The sequence below is a fragment of the Lissotriton vulgaris genome, chromosome 8 (assembly GCF_964263255.1).
Source record: "Lissotriton vulgaris chromosome 8, aLisVul1.2, whole genome shotgun sequence".
NCBI lineage: Eukaryota > Metazoa > Chordata > Amphibia > Caudata > Salamandridae > Lissotriton > Lissotriton vulgaris.
The window spans coordinates 1,411,685,711-1,411,706,153 of record NC_141696.1 but is presented as its reverse complement, the minus strand read 5'-3'; the positions used below and the strand labels follow the sequence as shown (position 1 = coordinate 1,411,706,153).

The 20,443-nt window shown below is 46.9% G+C and overlaps 2 protein-coding genes across 2 annotated transcripts in view; one reads left to right on the top strand and one right to left on the bottom strand.

Annotated features, from left to right (window-relative positions):
- Positions 1-20,443, top strand: part of LCA5L (lebercilin LCA5 like) — an 861,785-nt gene that overhangs the window by 558,152 nt on the left and 283,190 nt on the right. The gene's annotated exons all lie outside the window — the stretch shown is intronic.
- LOC147698835 (uncharacterized) lies at positions 16,855-17,817 on the bottom strand. Its single transcript, XM_086935427.1, has one exon. The coding sequence runs from the start codon at positions 17,815-17,817 to the stop codon at positions 16,855-16,857; it is 963 nt and encodes a 320-aa protein (XP_086791553.1).

The following is a 20,443-nucleotide window of genomic DNA, read 5'->3' as shown; positions in this document are numbered from 1 at the left end:
CTCCCTTTTATGTCTTACATGCACAAAACGTGAATTTCGATGATAATCAGGTGGGGCTAGAAAAACAGGTGGCAGTAGGAATGCAATGTAACATGTTCCATCCCAATCTAAGGGCAGACGTACATAAGCTGTTGACCCACAAATAAAATAGGAATGGCGGGAGGCTTTGAAAGTAGACTTTCCTTTGTCACTGAATTCGACCACAGTACTACATTCACTGTGTCCTAGGTGTACTGAACCATTCTTTCTAATGCATAATTCACCCTTCACTGGTAAAACTGTAATAGATGGCAAGTCCACATTAGTCTCGGACTGGACGTTCAGAATCATGAGATTAAGTGTAAAATTCCCTAATCCATACACTTCATTTTCTAGATCAGTTCCTGTTCTTTGGGGAAGACCCTTTTTGTCTGGGAAACATGCTCTATTCATAACTGTATTCAGATCTCCCCATATCCAATTGCCTTGGGAAACTTTGGACTCACTGTCCAATGATGACATTAAAGTAAACCATGCTCCGCATGAACCATTGTGTGAAAACGGATAGGGAAAGAGAGGCAGAGCTCCCTTGTATTTCTGATAGGGAGGGAGTCGACCACATACCCAACAATTGGTGGCATTGCTGGTCTGGTGAGAATGGTGTAACATACTTATAAAAGTGTTGTTGCGCAGTGCAAGTCGATAGGAAAGTTCATGTGGGGGCAGGTCACTGAAAGTGTGCTCTACAGTATCATTGAAAGAAGTATGTACATGTGAATCATGAGGAAAGAAAACATGTAATGTCCAACTTATCCCAATAATCGTAAGACTCAGAAAAAACATAAAGAGTAACGTGATAATACATCTGCTGTGCAAATTTTTACAGTATTTCATTCTTTTGACTTTCTGTCTATCTCTCTCACTATGTGGGTCTATCTTATACATGTCAGAAACCTGTCTAACCGCTTCACCCGAGGGGGACTTAAACAATTAAATGCTTTCTGACTTACTAGACCTCAACTTGGCTCTGTACTCCTGTTGCGGAGTTTTTTCTATCAGGGGAAGTTTAGAGTCAGTGTCTGAAAGGGGGCAGTCCTTTATCATAGTCTCTGGACACAGTCCATAAGAACGCTTCACGTGGCTTGAGTGAAGCCAGCCTTTTCTTCCTTCCAGCTTGACTGCGGTCCTTGTGGTCATCAACACCAGTTTTGGCTGCTTCCATCTGGGCTCCAGAGGGCTTGAGCGGTCGAAGTTACGGACGTAGACATAATTTCCAGGAACAATTTCATGCGGTTTCACTTGGGTGTTGTCCGGGAAGGCAGCCGCGACTTGTGAACGACAAGATTGTAGTGCAGACATCAAGGAAGCTAGGTAATCTGTCAACATAGTACTTTCAACATCAGTAATCTTGCGAGGCATAGGCGTACCCCACATATTTGGGGGACGACCGAAAATAATTTCATAAGGGGACAGACCAGTTCGGGAATGGGCTACCATACGCATATAAAAGAGGGCAACTGGCAGGGCTACCATCCAATCTACGCCTTTTTCTGCACAGACCTTAGCTAATCGTGTTTTTAGAGTCTGATTGTGTCGCTCGACCAAACCAGCTGCTTCGGGGTGTCGTACACAGTGAAATTTCAACTGGTAACCTAACAGGAGTGATACCTGTTTCATAAGCTCGGACGAGAATGGCTGTGGTCGCGGCAGTGTAATCTGGGACTGGATATGCTTCTGTCCATCTGGAAAGGGCACATACAACTACAAGGACATATTTGAATCTGCGACATCTGTCCATCTGGATATAATCCATCTGGAGGACTTCAAAAGGATGGTCAGGAGGATGAAATCCACCTTGTTCCACGGGAATGCCTTTGCCGGGATTGAACTGACAACAGATCATACAGGTACGTACTTTCTGTTTCGCTGCTGCTCGTAAATGCTTGTTGAACCATATATTCTGAATGCTGTCTAACATGGCTTTTTCTCCTAAGTGTGCAGGACTATGTGCTGTATTAATGATAACTTGAACCATTGAGTCGGGGAGGAACCATGTGGCTTTTCCCTTCGTCAACCAACCCTGATCTGTCTGGACCCCTCCTTGTTCCGTCCATTTCTTAATTTTGTCTGGAGTGGCATGAGTCTGTATGTCGATTACATCTTGTGTGGGATCCTTAACTGTCATGCAATGTGTCAGTGAAGTTACTTTTGTCTTTGACGTGTCAGCTGGAATGTCTGTATGAGTCTGAGCTGTAAGCTTGGCTGTTCGATCTGCCAGGTCGTTACCCTGGGAAATAAAATCAGTGACTTTCGTATGGGCTTTGCACTTCATGATGGCTATGGCGATAGGCAAGTGTATTGCTTCTAGCAGAGCCTGAATGAAGGGACCATGCTGTATCTTGGCACCGTGGGAGGTCAGAAAACCTCTCTCTTGCCAGAGAACGCCGAAGTCGTGTACGACTCCGAATGCATATTGTGAATCCGTGTATATGTTTACTTTCTTGTTCTTGGCTCGTATGCAGGCTTGGGTCAGAGCGATGAGCTCTGTTGCTTGAGCAGACAGTGTGTCAATATGATGTGTTTCTATGACTTCAGTTTCAGTGGTCACTGCATATGCGGCTACTAACTCTCCTGTATTTGTTCTCATACATGAACCATCCACGTAAAGTGTCAGGTCGGGGTCAGTCAATGCAATATCAGTCAAGTCTTGTCTGGGCTTCGTTACGGTGTTAATGACTTCCACACAGTCATGTGGTGCTGGATCTGCTGTACTTTTTTTTTTTTTTTTGTTTTTATTGCAGAATTAGAAACCGCAGCTTACAATTGCTCAACCAGTCCACTCATGGTGTCCCCCCGCATCAATCGTAAAAGCGTGTACCATACACAGCCATTCAGCCCGCATCCCGGAGGCCGGGCAGCACAGTGTCCTAAATAACAGGAAGACATCATGGTGAGCGTCCCAATGGGACAATGGTCGAAAAGAACGTTTTACGTATCTGCTTTTACCCCCCCACCCACAACAAATAACAACATCAGCCATCCTACTTATGCAGGTCAGTGCTACAAGCCGCTACCGTACCCCCCGTGCTCTGTGGGGCCCACCGTACCTGTCCCGCACCCCTCTGCTACCTCCCACTAGCCAACTACGCCCCACAGGCCCTCTTCAGTCCCATAATCGCCACCGCGGTCAATCAACCCCCTGGCTCCCAACCCACCCCGAACGACCTCTGAACAACCCCCTAGTACCCCCGCCCCGGCAACCGCTAATGGTGTGTGTCATGTTCCTAATTGTAGTATGGGTCCCGCCACAGTGTCAATGATAACTCTGAACTAGTATGCCTCGCGGTGTCCTCAGGTCCCATCCACTCAGTCCTCATCCTCTACTAATGAATCACGTAAGGCCTGCACCACCAATTCCCAGGCACGCGCTGTATCCAAGGCTTTCTCATTACCAAGCTTGACAGCCTGCCTCATTCGGAGCACACTCTCACATTCAGACCACCGCAACAAGTCATTCTTCCACCTCCTTACTGACGGCCCTCCCCTGGACTTCCAATGCCACGAAATCTCTCTTTGTGCTAGTATCAATCCCAGGTCAATGAATTTGCTCTTCACCTTAATGTGTTTGGTGTGCGGGAACCAGAGCAACAGACACGCCGCCATGTCAAATTCCACCTCCCTGTCAGTCACTTCGTTTAGAAGGTCCCCCACCTCTGCCCAATAGGCCTCCAAATGCGGGCAACCCCAAAACAAGTGATCCATGTCCGCCTCCGGTGACAAGCACCTCGGGCACCGTGCGTCCTGCACCTGGAAGTTCCGCCTTATTTTCTCCGGAGTGAGATAGGCCCTATGTAGCACAAAGAAGTGCACCTGCTGGAACCGAGCATTCCTCGTGCCTTTCCACGTACGCCGTAAAATATGGCTCCATGCCGTGTCCGGAATGGGCCTGCCCACACTCTCCTCCCATTTCGCCTTGAGCCCCAGGAGCGGTTCCAGTCCCTCGTTCAACATCCTGTTATGGAGGCAGGTCACCGCCTTAAAGGTGCCCGCTGCCATTACCACATATTGGCATGCCATAGTTGTGTCCGGTTCAAGGAGCCCTCCCTTCCAATGCTTCTGTATAGCTGCTACCACCGCCGCATGTAATAGGAAACCCCCGTCAGGTAGCCCGAACTGTTCTTGAAGTACTCCGAAGGGCACTAAAGTCCCATCGACATACAGGTCTCCCACCACTTGAAGGCCCGCCTCTTCCCATTCCAGCAATGGGGACCAATCTCCTCCATGCGGTAGGGCTGTCAGCATACCAATCGGTATCTCCGGCGCATATGGTCGAGTCGCCTTCGCCCTCCTGAGACTCCTCTGCCAGCATAACCTGAGCGTCCGTTCCTCCATAGTGAGGCCCCGCAACTCCAGTTTCTGCTGCATAACGATATAGGCCAGCACATGGCGCTGTATCCCCAATTCTCGATCACACTCCGGTCCCCTAAACACCCGAGCCACATGCTGCGTAAGAACCTGGAGTTGCGCCGCCAAGTAATACAGTTCAAAGTCGGGGACGGCCATCCCCCCCTCAATCTTGGGGCGTAGCAACGTGCTCAACGCCACTCTACGGCGGCCATGTCCCCACAGGAAACCGATGACCATCGTCCTCAGGTCCCTAAAGGACTTCTGAGGAATCCAGATGGGCAGTGTCCGAAAATAGTACAGGAGCCGGGGGGAGCGCCACCATTTTCAAGAGAGCAATCCTACCCAGCACCGTCAGCGGAAGGGTTGACCAAAAAGACATACTACCTCTCAGCGCCCGAACGCACCGTCCAATATTGCCCTCTAACAGGTCCGCGGTCGCGTGGTAGATACGGACTCCCAAATAAGTGAAGCAAGATGGCTCCCATACTACCCCCAAGTCACGAGCGGGGCAGGGCGATTCCGCCCTCAGCGGAAACACACAGGTCTTTGCCCAGTTGACCTTGAGGCCCGACAACTGGCCAAACTCCGACAACAGGTCCATCGCCCCTTCCAAAGCCCGCTCCGTGTCGTCTAAATACAGCAACAGATCATCCGCATACAGCGAGATGTGATGTAGCCGCCCACCGCTGTCTATCCCCGCATATCTGTCTCCCGACCTTGCATGGACCGCCAAGGGTTCCATCGCCAGGGCGAACAGGAGGGGGGAAAGGGAGCACCCCTGCCGTGTGCCTCTACCTACCGGATAAGCCGCAGACACCAAGCCACCCAAACGTACTCGCGCTGTCGCCGAGGAATACAGTACCTTCGTCCATCGGCGGAACCCCTCACCAATACCAAATCTCTCCAGTACTCCATCTAGAAAAACCCACTCCAAACTATCGAAAGCCTTCTCAATGTCCACTGACAGGACCGCCTGGGTCCCGTTCTCATCCAATACAGCGTCCATTATCCCAACCAGTCGACGGATATTCAGCGCCGTACTCCTCGTGGGGATAAACCCCGCCTGATCCCTGTGCACCAGGCCAGTCATATGTGGAGCCAGCCTGGTGGCCACGATCGGCTCAGTATCTTATAGTCCACCGTTAACATGGACAACGGGCGATAGGACCTCACATCCGTCGCATCCCTGCCGGGCTTCAGCAGCGGCACTATCAATGCTTCCCTCATGGATCCGGGCAAACCCCCTGACTCATAAGCCTCCGTGTATACCACCAGCAGTCTGGATGCCAAGCTATCCACAAACTGCTGGTAGAACTCTATCGGCAACCCATCCACACCGGGTGTTTTATTCCGCGCCATGTTTTTAATGGCCGCCCTTATTTCAGCTAGCGTGATCGGCCCGCCCAGCTCTTTCGCGTCCTCATCGTCAAGGACCGGAAGCTGCCTCGCCTCTAGGTACTCTGCAATGTCCTGGGCCTCCACTCCCAACTGACTCCGGTACAATTCCTCATAATACATACGAAAGCACTCCAACACCGCTGCCTGAGAATACACCGTCTCCCCCAGTGCGTTATTGATGCTAAGGACCGGGCAGCCCCTAACTTCAGGATTAGCAAGTCTGGCCAAGAGCGTGCCCGCCTTATCCCGTTCAGCATGCACTCTGACGGCGTATTGCCTATAGTCGTAGCTCCTCAACCGCTCCGTTTCGGTAGCGACCACCTCCTTCGCTTCCAGCAACCGGGCCTGCAAGTCCGGTCTTTCCGGCCTGCGCCGCTCCAGATCTCTCAGGTTCTCTTCCGCATTCGTACGAGCATTCGAAAACCGACCCAGGCATACCCCTCTCACCACCACTTTCATCGCATCCCACTCAGTGGACCTACATGCTGCAGTACCCTCGTTCTCACTGAAATAATGATCTATGCCCTGCTGGACCGCTGCACTGAACACTGAATCCTCCAACGTGTCTGGCCGGAGCCGCCATGTTGGAATCGCCGAGCGCTCCCGTTGCCACTGGACATGTACCAATAGGGGATTATGATCCGATATGGTTCTGGCCAAGTATTCCGTGTGAGAGATCAATGGGGCCAGGAACCCGCCACAGAGCACCGAATCAATTCTCACGTGTAGTACATGGAGGGCTGAGTAAAAGGAATAATCCCTGGTTTCCCTGTGCTGTTCCCACCACATATCCAGCAACCCCCACCTGTCCTGCCAATCCTTCCTATGCATGGCTAACTTGCGTACCGGGGAATCAACAAGGGGAGGGTGAGACCTGTCCAAGACCACATCCGTAATCGAGTTAAAATCCCGCCCCCAGTATCACCGGGCCCGCTAGGAAAGAGGCCAAGGACCCGGAAAGGCCATCAAAGAATCGGGCCTGATCAGTATTTGGTGCATAGACACAACAGAGAACCACATCCCGACCATATAACCGCCCCTCCACCGCCACAAACCTGCCCTCAGGATCCACCACTTGGTTCAGCACCTGGAACGGTATCCCCGCTCTCACCCATATCAATACCCCATACTACGCTGAATAAGTGGTGCCAAACACCTGACCCCGCCATCTTTTTTGCAATGCAGCACATTCCTTTTTCGTCAGATGGGTCTCCTGTAGCATGGCAACCTGGACCCCCCTTCGCACCAAATACGCATGTACCTTGTGGCGCTTGACCATGGTTCGCAGCCCCCGGACATTCCACGTTAGGCATTTTAAGTTAGGTAACGTCCCCATACCAGCAGTGAACAATCCAAGTCAAACATTGCCAGATCGTATGCCCACCATAGCAGTTGCCCCCCCCGAAACAAACTCTGAAAAAGAAAACACCCCAAACCCCACTCCCCAGGACAGAGCCTACAAACCCAGTGTCAGCCCCGATCCAAACCTCAATCCAACCACACATCCTAACCTGTGGTCGCCACCACAGAAGGCCTTAAGGGCCCTGGGGGGGTGAGTTATCGCCGACCCCAGCTAGCGGAGCCCACGCCCCGCGCTCCCCATCCCATCCTGCCAACGCAGCACCCTACTCGGCAACCCACCCATCACCAACAGGATAGCACCCTACCAAAAGATCGTGTCCAAGTCCCAATGCAGTCTCAACCGTGAAAAAATCCCATCGGATGTCTGAGGGGTCACCACCGGCCCCTTCGAACTCTCTGCCTCCGAGAGGTCCTCTCCCGTCCTGCTGCCTTCGCCGCCAAAGTCCGTCTCCGCCAGTTCACTTTCCTGCTGCAACCTCGTAATGGCCGCCGTCGCCGCAAGCGCCTCTCTCTTGTCCGCAGCCATTTGGGCCTCCCGTTTCTCCCGCTGGCGCCTGTTGCGGGACCGAATTCGTTGTGATTGTCTGACCTGAGGCGGTTTAGGCCGATCTCGCCTACTTTTGTGAGACCTATCCGTCCCCGCTATGTAAGACTCCAGCCACTGCCATGCTTCGTCCGGGGTCTGAAAGAAGTGCGTGGTCTCATCCAGAATGACCCGCAGCTTGGCCGGGAAGAGCAAGGAGTATTGGATGCCCTCCTCTCGCAGTTCCTTCTTCACCGCCAAAAACGATGCCCTACTCCTCTGGACCCCCTGGGTGTAGTCCGGGAAAATCGTGACCCTGCTATTCTCCACCTCATAAGGGCCCGATGCCCGAGCCCTCTGGATGAGGAGGTCCCGGTCCTTATAATGGAGGAGCCGCACCACCATCGGTCGGGGGGGCGGCCAAGCCCAGGCGGGCGAGCCGGCACCCTGTGGGCTCGTTCCAGGGTAAAGAAAGGAGTAAGCCCCTCTGGTGCCACCACAGTTCGAAACCAGTCCTCCATGTAGGCCACCGCATCCTCCCCCTCCATCCGTTGCGGCTTTCGGCATCCTCCGCTCGCCGTTCCAGCGAATCCAACCGGGCCAGGATATCTGTGATCTTATGTTCAGCGGTCACCACCGACGGTTTCAGGTCCAATAGCAGTTGATCATGGTCCTTGACTTTATCTGCCAGCTTCGCATGGTCCGCTCGCAATAGCCCCAGCCCCGTGGCGACTTGCGCAATGTCCTGCTGTAACGCCTCCTTGGTCGAGGTGATGGCGTCCAGTATGGCGTCCAAGCGCCGATTCAGCCGCTGCTCCTGGTCCAACATCGGCGGGGGGTCTCACCCACCTGGGACAGCGCAGCAAGGTCCTCTTGTCCGCGCTCCATGGCCGCCGGTCCCCCTGTAGCCGCCATCTTAGGGTACTGCGTCACAGGCTAGGAAACTCGCCTGGTCCCGGCACTCGTGGGACGGGGCAAACTTCCCAATAATGTACAGGATCAAGTGCCACCGCCGATGCCCGCAACTCCAAGGGCCAAATGGGCTAGCACCGCCTGACTCGCCCCCTCCAGGGTCTGGGGGAGGAAGGGAAGGAGGGGTAGCGGCCAGCAGTCGTCCCCGATGACCGAGCAGTGCCGGGTTCCAGGCCCCCCGATCTTCAGGGCTGTCGCCACAGCCCCCACAGCATCGATCTCACAACAGTGGGACCCCCCACCAGTCGGTGCCAAGACTGCTCAATGTCGATGTCCGGAGCCGCCGGTCCGCTCCGCCGCCATTTTCTTCACACTCTCGGCGACACATCTGCCGTCTTTTCATCGAGGTCTCCTCGGGGCCAGCTGTCCCCCAGCAACTTTCTGCCGATACCCCGCGGTTCCCCTACACTCCGTAGGGCAGTAGTATCGATCACGGGTCGCCCAGGGTGCAGGAATCAGGAGAATTAGCGGGATTCCGCGCGGAGCTGCGAGCTCACGCCGCCATCCCGATCGGCGTCCAAGCCACGCCCCTTCTGGATCTGCTGTACTTGACGTACTTGACGGTAACAGTGTAGCTGGGTTCAGTATGTTGCAACGTCTAATTTCTATGTGTGGCTGAAACAGTGTCAGTTCATAACCTGTCAGTCGTGCTATGGTTAAGTGTTGAGTCTGTGTTCGGTTTAAAAGAACTTCCACGGAGTGTGGAACTTGTACTGTCAGGGGGTGTCCTATGACTATCGAGTCGCTTTGTCTGATAGCTAGAGCTGTTGCTGCAACTGACTTGAGGCACGCAGCTGACTTGAGGCACGCAGGCAGTGCCCGGGCTACTGGATCCAATGTATTAGAAAAATAAGCGCAGGGCTTGTGTTTTCCTGCCTGATCTTGTGTGAGGACAGACAATGCTGTGCCATCGCGTTCTGTGACAAAGAGTGTAAAAGGTTTGCTGTAACATGGTGTCGCTAAAACAGGTGCTTGACATAGGGCTTTCTTCAATTCGTCAAAAGCAAGTGTAAGTTCCTGAGTCCAAGGGAGGACAGTCGATGTCGCTGCCTCCTGTGTTGTCAACTGTATGAGTGGCTTGGCTAGATATGCATACTGAGGAATCCATTGTCTGCAGTACGAAGTGAGGCCAATGAAGGCCCGTACTTCCTTTTGTGTCTTGGGTTGTGGCAAATGTGCAATCAACTGGATGCGGTCAGGTGTCAGCTGTCTCCCCCTCTTGGACAGCAAGTGACCTAAGTAAACCACTTGCTGGGCACAGAATTGGAGCTTCGAAGGGGACACTTTATGCCCCTTTTCGGCTAGAAAATACAAGACTGTCAGTGATGCGCGTTCGCAGTCACGTTCGGTCCGTGCAGTGATTAACAAATCATCAACATATTGCAGCAGAGCAGTGTCAGTAGGCATGTGAATACTGTCTAGTTGTCGTTTCAGTGCTTGACTGTAAATACTAGGACTTTCCGTGAACCCTTGAGGTGCACGTGCAAATTTAAAGCTTCGGCCATTTAAACAGAATCCGAAAAGATACTGGCTTTCCGGATGAATGGGAACACTAAAGAAGGCGTTCTTGAGGTCAATTACAGTGAAGAACGCAGCTTCGGAATCAATAGCAGTCAATAGGGAAGAGATGTCTGGCACTACTGGGTACTGGGGAATGATGCATTTATTTAATTCTCGAAGGTCAATCACCAGTCTGTAGACTGGAGGTGCATTTGGGTCAGTTCGTTTAAGAATCGGGATGATTGGAGAATTACATACATTGGAGTCAGTTTCTACAACTACTCCTTGAGCAATGAGCTCGTCAATGATTTTCAATAAGGCTGCTACAGCCTCAGGTGGCAATTTGTATTGTCGGATTCGGGGCAGAACAATTCCCTGTTTGAGAGTGACACGATAAGGTGTAATATGCATGCAACCTACATCAGTTGGACCTTGTGCCCATAAATGCTGTGGTACATTTCGCAATCGTGGATCAAAATCTCTTAACACATAATGACCTTTAAAATCACGTAAAAATAATCTCACTCCTTCAGGAGAACAACATATCACTGCTCCCAGTGCTTTCAATGTTTTAATACCAAGCAGATTTTCAGGACATGCTTTCGTAAGTAACAAGTCTGTAGTACGGGATAATGGACCAACTTCTAGGGAAACTGACTTTGACACTTCGTTAATAATAGGCTTTCCTGAAAAACCCAGGGAAACATTCTGTGAGCCTGAGAGGGGAGCCCCTGGAACCTCGTCATGACTGATGGTAGTTCTGCTCGCCCCTGTGTCAATCAAAAATTTTCTGTCTTTCCCTAATACCTGACTGTGTACATAGGGACCCTCTTGATCTACAGGAACCTCGATAAGAGGCAAACCAACTTCCCTCTCTAGGCTGTTTCATGAGTACTGTTGATAATCGGGGTAATCTGACTGTGCATACTGGTACATTTGCTGTGTAACATGTTGCGTTGCCGCAATGGGTTGGGGCTGGGACACAGCTACTGTTTGCTGTGTATTCGGTGGCGGTCGTGTATTTTGCGGAACATTTTGCGGAACCTGATCTTGTCTAGGAGGACGCGGTCTTTCTTTCATCCTACCTGTAGCAATATTATATTTCAGAACGGTACATTCGTTGATGTAGTGACCTGGCTGTTTACAATAATTGCAATTCCCTTTAACGGGAGCTGCAGAATGACCTGGCGGTGCTGTACCTTTTTTCTGACCGTCTGCTGGAACAGACTGCAACTAGTACTTTCATTTTCGTGTCTTTCATACGTCTCTGTTCATGTTCGTGTTCCTCTCTAATTCGGTTCTGGTGATACTGTAACATCTGTAACATCTGGGAAGGAGTATTAGCTTGCCATGTACTCTCGACTTTCAGAACTCTATTTTTAACCTGTGGTAAGGAATTCTCGACTAATTTGGTCACAAAAAGATGTGGATATGATTCACTACTTGTTTTCAGGCCGCTATTAATAATGAAACATTTCTCGAATCTGGAATAAAAATCACTAGTGTCTTCATCTGGTTTCTGTTTGCAGGCTGAGATTGCATCCCAGTCTTCCTTTTTAACTGCCAATAACCTAGGCAAGACCTGTACTAATAATCCTGGTAATGCTTTAGCTTTTTCCCCCGAGACCAGTACCTGGGACTCGCGTATTTTCTTCGTTTTCTAATACTGTCCATTCAATCTTTTTATCTCCCACCTCCCATTCTTTCTCTTTCAGTTTCTCGTAAATGCCAGCCGGCAACAGTACTTTTAACATTTTAAGAATATCGGGATACGTATAATCTCCCATAAGTAACATGTCTTTTAATTCACGGTGGAATCCTGCTGGGTCTTTATCATGACAGGGCACTAATTTCTTCATTTCCAATAATTCCATTTTGGTCAGGGGTGTGTATACGAATACTCAATGAAGCTCACCCCCTGGGGTCTGGACGGGATGAACTTCAAGCAAGGGATTCTGTCTGTCTATGTAAAATGTATGTCTTACTGGGGGTGGAACAGGAACGAAATGTGGAGTCAGGAAAGTTCTGTACTTGTGGCGTTGTTCTAAAATGATATTAATTAAATCGGTACCTAGGCCTCTCCATCTTTTTAGGAGTAATTCTTCCAGTATACTATATAGGGGACCTGGATCAGAATGTTGACTTTCATATAGTGTAATAAGATGCTGGATCATGTACATACCAGCTAAACGCTGTTCGTTTGGAGAAAGATTCAAAAATGTTTGCGCTACTGAATCATCTTTATATATATTATTATTCCCAGCCCATTGGACTGCTGACCGTGCTAGTTCCTGATCATGCATGGTCTTAAGTTCGCTGTAACCTATTCTTTCTTTCAGTATTTTGTCAGTGGCTTGGAATAAATGTTGAAGGGAACATTGTTCTGGTATGGGAGAAAGAAAACGTTTCTTGTTTTCCAGGCGAATGGGTCTGTCAAAAGGTCTTGCTCTACCCACGTATGCTATTCTATCTGCATTTTCTTCTGTATCATCTATATTTTCATCCTCTGACATTTCATTCTCTTCTTTCTCGGCTTCCCTAGCTGCTTGTTCTTTTTCGTGTATTACTACGATTTCCTTACGGATCTTTCTGTACATCGATTCTATACAAGCTTGTTTATTATGTTTACCATCAGCTATATTATTACTCCAATTTATCAGCATATCCATCTCTTCTCTGCTTGTATCTGGCCGATCTCATTCCCTTATCAAACAATTTATCAAAAACTGTAGGATCATCCTTTGTGTCTCTACCTTGTGGTGTGCCATGGCCTCGTGAATGCATTCTGATTTCTCCCCTGTTCTAATGAAATGGTATATATTATCTAGATGTTCTTTCATATCGGGTAGAATAGCCAAATAGTTTGTGACTCGTCGTAAACGTATCGAGTATAGTATCATCTCGTCTTCGCCTGGTACTGGATCGTATCTGCAATCTGTAAGGTACTTTTTAAGGGCTGCGAATGTCGCAACTTTGGGTGTACGTTGTAACGCTGCTTCTCTAAGCGTCATGCGTTTAACTTGAGGCGGGGTGACAGGGGCACCTCCCACGGCGCCTCCAGAGGCGGAAGCATAACCATCAGCTAGCTGTACTGTTGCTACTGGTGCCATAGCGTGTGCAGTAGGTGTAGGTAATGTAGGCAGACTCTGGGTTGTAAGTGTAGAAAAAGGATTGGTAGGACCGACAACAGGAGGAACAGTAACAGAAGTAGTGACAGGATGGGAAGTGACAACGGGTGGGGAGTCGAGTCTTGAGGGAGTGGGGGAATCGTGCCATGAACAGGCTGAATAGGCTGATGCATGTTATTAGCAGGTGGTACGCGTACATTGGTATATTCTGGAGCTACATCATCTAAATAGGAAGAAAGGAAAATGTCTGCTGCGGTCTGTTTGTGACGGAGTTTAGTCGGGACCAATGGTGGTGGCAAGTTACGTGATACTTCCGGGGTTGCCTTGGGCAGGCCCTCGGCGAGAACAGGATACATGCCTGTAATAAGGGCATTTCTCTGTCTGTCTTGTTGTTCTATTCTGACTCGTTCTCCTTCTTCTAGTAACTCTCTTTCTTTGGCTTTTTCGGATTCTTCTCTACTTCTCTCTGCTTTCCTGATTTCTTTCTCTGTTCTTCTATACGCTTCTTTACGCCATAATTCTATGGCATCTTTCTGGGATTGTCTGGCTTTCTTTTTCCATAATGCTCTTCTACTCTCATGATGCATTCAGCATCCCATGTCCCTGAAACGGGCCATTTATATTTCTCTTCCAGATCCTTGGTATAATCGACCCACAAGTCTAGATACAGTATGGCATCTAAGCCATGCTTGTGGTACAAAAATGTCCTGGAGTGTCCCTAGGCGGGACGGGAACTGCTTCTTCGAGTATCCCTTTCCTAGTTCCTATCTGACGTAATTTCGAGAACAGTGGCATTTTCGGATTGACTTGAACGTGAACACAATAAACACAGTAATGAATAGCAAACAATCATTCATACCACGACATAAAACCACATTAAAACATTTCGAATAGATACTACCTGATACATAAAATGCAATACTGAAAATCTCGAGAAAACAATACTAGAATTCTGAATCACTAGATGCACTGCTAAAACAGTACAGACAATACCGGTCCCCTAAAGAGACACGTCATTACCGTATTCACCTAAGTGAACACGTCTGGACCAGGTCTGTGTACCCAGACCTGTCTTGACCGGGCACAATTTAATGAACCCGTCTAGATGCGTTCCCAACAACGGTACTCACCGGGAAGCAAAAACTGAAGGCCTCGGAAACTGGACTGGACTGGACTACGACTTCTCCTACACATGCGCTTCGGAACAGGTGGGCCTCTGGATACCTCGGACCTTGCTCTCTCTGCTTGGGCTCTGGTCGGGACTCTCCGCATTCCTCACCGCCTCGTCTGGATGCCGGACCGCAGTCTCCGTCTCCTCCGTGGGCCTGAGGGAGATAGCAGGAAAACCTGCAGGTGCGCGCAGACGTCCGTCACAGCCGCAGAAGGGGTCAGGGGCCTGTGTACATCGCCGGCGCGTGGGGAAGGGGAGGGGTCCCTGTTCGGGTGCCAGATTATGTGGTAAATAAAATTACCGGACTATTTTTCTATGCATAAAATAACATCAAGGATAGCTCAATAAAATGAGAGGCAGAGTCCGTGGTATCTGAGTCATACGGGCTTTAATGGATAGCCTCGAGGCAGGGGACATCGGGTTCCATCACCACTAAGGTTCAGGAAGGGACAATCTCATAGTTTATTAACATCACATATTATATATAGTAAAACAGTATAATTGCATTGAATACAGTAGGCGTGACAAGTGAAAAGAAGAAGATAAGAACACATGGGCGTAAAAGAAGGCGTGTAATAGGCGTACACGGAGGTGTGTGCTAGAAAACGTCACAAGAAGTGTCATAAGTGGGTGGATGTATAGGAGGATTATGCAGGGTCAGCAGAAACCTCTATTCTATATGCGCGCGCAACTGGCATGACGTGGAAAGGACGTGTAACTGGGGAGAGCTGGGGGACTTGACTTTAGCTCTAGTAGAAGAGTCTCGGTGTCTGGGATGTCAGAACGACCTATACCTATAACCTATCTGATATCTTATGTTTGGAGGATGTGTTGTCTGAAGTAAAAGGTCTCTCGGGCAGGGCCCATACATCACTGAATGCTAGGGAGTGCATACGTGTCTTGGTACAATGCGCGGGGGCCATGGGCCTACCATGGTAACGGGTGCTGTAAATCACTTGCAAGGAGACAGGAAGGCAGGACCCTTTACTCTGCAGCCGGGAATATGTTTACCTATTTCACTAGACTGGAATGTGTTTTTCGAAGAGGCTGAACAGATAACTGAAGGCAAAATACTGTCTTGGCAGGCAGGCAGACCAAGCCAAGCCGGGCACCGCTTCGCTGAGCAGGAAGTAAGGCAGAGGTCAGGGATGCATACCTAAACGGCAGCTTTTGGAGACAGAAGAGACTTCGGAGCCTCAATTCAGGGCCTAGCTCAGCAGAGCCAGGAAAACATGGCTTCGCGTTAAAAGTGCACCATGTAAAGACGTTGGCAACATAGGTTTAGAAACCAAATTAATGTTGCTTTCTTGGAGAACTTGGTAGATAACATGTTAACGTTGGACGCAAATGCATTTGCGTCTTCATTTTCGGCCAAGGAGGGTAAATGCACGGAGGTCATGCACATACATGGGACGTTGGGGTACACGATAGGGGACATACCTGGTCATATAAAATTCGAATTACCTCAAACCCACCAAAACTACGATAAACAGAAGAAGAAAATGTGAATACACAGAATATATGTGTTTTCTGTCCCCCCCAACCACCAGTGCTAATGTTTACCCTTTAAGACTGTTACCTAGCAGAAAATCATCACACTGCAAGCAATTAAAAGAAAGCAGAAAGCAATATGCAAATGCACAATGCACATTATGAAAACAGACATGCATTATTACACCACTTAAATGCACAAAATAGATTAAACATGCGTTTTACATCACCAATTAATATGTTATTTAAACCTGTTAGTGCAAAGCATTTCCCACATGTAATGTGTGTGTTTTGGTTAATACACAGCAATCAAAATTAATATATATTACTTTATTATGGAGGTGATTGATCTGAATGAGGTACACACAAAATCTTCTGTATCTCGCTCCATCAATTCCTTCCTTTGATGATTACAAATCCTGAAAACCTTGAACGATTTGTAAATCATCACCAAAAACCCAAAACCACCAATATTTTCCACAAAATTTTATTTGATCAGACACTTCTTCTCAATAATTTTTGTTAATTCAGCAAATTCTTTTTAATTCTCCTTGTTCTTGACAAAAAATGTTATCTTTAGTTCTAAATCTGAAATATACTTATCCTTATGAAGTGCAATTCTATCTACTGGTGGCAACTATTGGTACATTGTTAACAGTCTCATTAGAGAAAAAATTATACAACATAAAAACATCTTATACCTAAAGCAAAACATATTATATTTACTATGGTATCTAGGTTATCCTATAAATCTAATCTACTAAATATGTACTGTCTATACAAAGTATGTTTCCACACTTGAATGACTTTCAGTCTTTTTCCCCTTCTTTTATTTTAACTGCTTGGCAATTGTTCATCAAAAATCGTCTTCATCATGTGTGCCAAAACCCAGAATTGTTTTCTGTAACACTGTTATGGTCACCTCAAGTAATCCCTAAATTCATCTGTAAATCATCCCTATCTATAGGTTCACAGTTTTTGTTTGAATTTTCCTGATCATCCTTGTCTCTTCTAGTGTCAGATAAGACCACTTTCTGTATTTCCAAGTTTTCTTCTTCCTTGACCACCTCTCGTACAGTCACTCTCAGACTTTCCTGGCTATTTGCTTCCTCTTGTATATCAGGTAGTGCCATATATGTCCATTCCAGTGACTTGTACTTCAGATTTGGTCTCTGTGTCTGTGGTCTTAGTTCTGTAGTACTTTCTAAATCGTTGTCAGGTGAAAAATCATTAAGTCTTACACCATGCTGTACACTCTCACAGTCTGTTGGTCTTAAATCACCAGTTTTACAGTCTGTTTCTCTTGTGTTACCAGCTTTTGGTTGCTTAGCACCTGATTCTGAACATGTATCCAAAATCTGCAGTCCATTTCTCAGTGGCCTGTCTTGTTGACCAGGTATATGTGCTTTTCTCATTCCCTGTCCCATTAGTAATTTGCACAGATTTAAATCTCTCCTTCTATCATTTGTATTTCTCATGGTCCCTAAAACTAGGGGCAAAACATCTAGCCAATTCAAGATAATGGAATCACACATTTTTGCTAATTTGATTTTCATTGTGCCAATCACCTGTTCACCAATTCCAGAAGCCTCTGGACAACAGGCACAATGCAGTTTCTTTCTAGTGCTCAATATTTCACAAATCAGTCTGATAACCTTGTTGGCAAGGTCAGTTTCCCTATCTGTGTGTGCCTGTCCACGATACATGTATTCAAAATGGGCAAACCTACTGTTGGGCATAACAGCTCTTTCATCTTGGTAAACCCAAAAATAATTTTCTTCTTTTTGTGTGCAACCTTTTGTTTCCCATGTTTCCTTTTCCTCATCACTTGCCTGATCCTGCACTTTCCTTACTTCTTCCCATGTTTCTGCTGTGTTAGTAAGCATGTGATATTGGGAAAAAGTGTCTTTCTTCGCCCATGTCTGATTCAAAGAACAATCTTGTTTTGTGCAATATTTTGCCAATTCATCTGCAAACCAATTCCCTCTGATAATATAGTCAGTTTCACATTTGTGAGTAGCAGGAACTGCTAATGATCCCCTATCAGCTATTCCTTTTTTCTTCTTTCTCCACCTGCTTCTCCATTTTTCAACTTTCTTTCTTTTTCTCAGCAATTCTTTAATTTTAGCTTTTCTTCCAGCTTTGTTTACATTTTCTATGCCCTTCTCTGAGAAGTTTGATCTATATTGTTTTTGCAAATCTTTACATTTGGAAATTTCTACTCCTGTCTCGCTGGCAAACTCTTCCAGTTTTTCCTGCAAATCCTTACTTTTCAAGGCATTGCTTTTACTCATAAGGAGTATCTCTTTATCCTGGTGACATTTTAATCTGTTCATAGTTACCTTCCCAGAATGTAATTCCTCCATGTCTACCTTTAATTCTGCAATATCTATCTGTTGGCATTCTGAATCTTCTCTGTAGCCACTTTCTACCCACTCTACCAATTCTTCATTTGTCAGAGACTTCGTTCAATCTTTCTCTAGGTTCTATTCTCTGCAACCATCCAGTCTGTTTTTCAGCTAGTATCTCAGTTCCATTCGTTTAAATCAGATTTTTTGTCAAATCTGTCATTGTATCTAATTCGTACACACTAGGCAGTTTATTCCTGACACTTTTAGATAATAACTCTCTTTTAAGATCTGGTTTTACCTAATTTAACGGTATGGTCAGTGAATGTTCTTCCTCTACCTCACTTTTGCAAACAGAAATTTCAGAATCTATATTCATTGGCATTTTAAAGCTTCGATATTCATAGGCATTTCTTTTAAACTTTCAGACAATTCTCGTGTTTTGACTACTAATTAATTTTCTTCTTCACTATTTGACCTATTTATCACTTGTATTTCTTGCCAAATACTCATTGAAAGGAGTTCTTGCTTCATTACTGTACTATTAATTTGAACAGGTTCCTGTCTATTTATTGCATTAATCCCTATGGGAACTGGAACAGTTTGGAAAACTTTTGTAATTTCTGCTGGCGGTACCTTTGGCACCACTGTTGCAAACTCCCCTTGATATGGAGGTGATCTTTTATCCAAAATGTCATCTAGCAATTCATCTTTTGTGTCACTATATTTACAGTCTAAAATGTGAACATGCTTCTCTTCCTCTTTATTTTTATCTCCTGTAGATCCTCCCATACTCCTGACAGGAAACAAATCATTTGGTACATTTACCTGTTCCCATCTACATATGTTATCCTCAATATTCTTATTCTGATATTTATTCAAACTAAAATCATAACCTCTTTCTGATCTGTGTTTTTCTTTCTCATATGCCTCATCTTCCCAATCCATTAACGCTTCAAATTGCGTAGGTCTAGGTGTAGGCCTAAGTTTGATCATTGTTTCTCTCAAATTTCGCAAAACCTCTATGTTAAAGGAACCTTCTTGAGGAAATGCAAGCTCACCATCACCTTTCGTATATTGCACCCAATTCTCGATCCACACGCAAGTATGAAGGCCATACTTTCCTAGCATGTGAGATAAAGGCGTTCCCAGGGAAAACTCTAATCTATATTGCGATTTTTCAACAGGCTTGTCTTTTACAAACAATCTTTTTACCTTTCCAAACAGTGAAACTTTCCTCTCTTTACTAATATAATACATTTTTCCGTTAATTTCCTGTCTTTCAAAAGATCGCGCACTTTCCTGTTTGCGGTTCCGTACACCAACCTATAGCAGCGCGGTTCACACTATCGTACCAATTAGAATACGATACGTTTTTCTAAGTGCTTAACCAATCGCTTTGCTGCTTTTTCGTGATGAACCTATCAGATCCTACTCTGACTTGGTCACGAGGACCAATCCCTTCGCGACACTTTTGACGTCACCAGCGCTTCGGCTTCTGCAGCGCCGATTAACCCTTCCCTTACAAGGATTTTTTCAAGAAGCCGTATTTACAAAATATTTTACAAAATCAGTTAGTAACTTGCACAATACAATTCCACTAATCTGTTTCGCTAATAAAGTGATAGAATTTTCTCAATCACACAAGTATTCTGTAACCGGAGTAGACAACGCTTATCTCCTCAGAATTTTTAGACTCGCCGATAAAGCAACACTACTGGCCTTACCCTTCTATCAGGCAATAACAAACTCGTTTCTCTAGGAAAGCACATACAGAGATCTTTTTCACCTCCTTAGAGACAATCCCAGAGTTTCACTAGAACGCATATTGCAATTCCATTTACACACGTTCATACAGAAATCCCTTTCTCAAATATACATGAACTCTGTGTTACCAGTAGGCAGCACTCCCGTCTAACCCACCACAGAATACCTCTATCGTTAGTAAACTAGGCGCCACTCCTTTACCCTTCTATCAGGCTCAGGTTGAGCCCTAATATTTTCTCCAGCGATAAGTTTTAGTCAGGATACACCTCTCTATGCTTGAAAGCTGAGATTTCATAGACTGCCTTCGCTATACATTTATCCTTTCACACCTAATGTCCCTAAACAGTACTATACGACAATACCACCGCAGTATATGACAATACTACTTCTTTGAAAC

What these genes read in the sequence shown, in the direction of transcription:
- LOC147698835 (XM_086935427.1), bottom strand. Translation starts at nt 17,817, where the DNA reads ATGCTTACTAACACAGCAGAAACATGGGAAGAAGTAAGGAAAGTGCAG.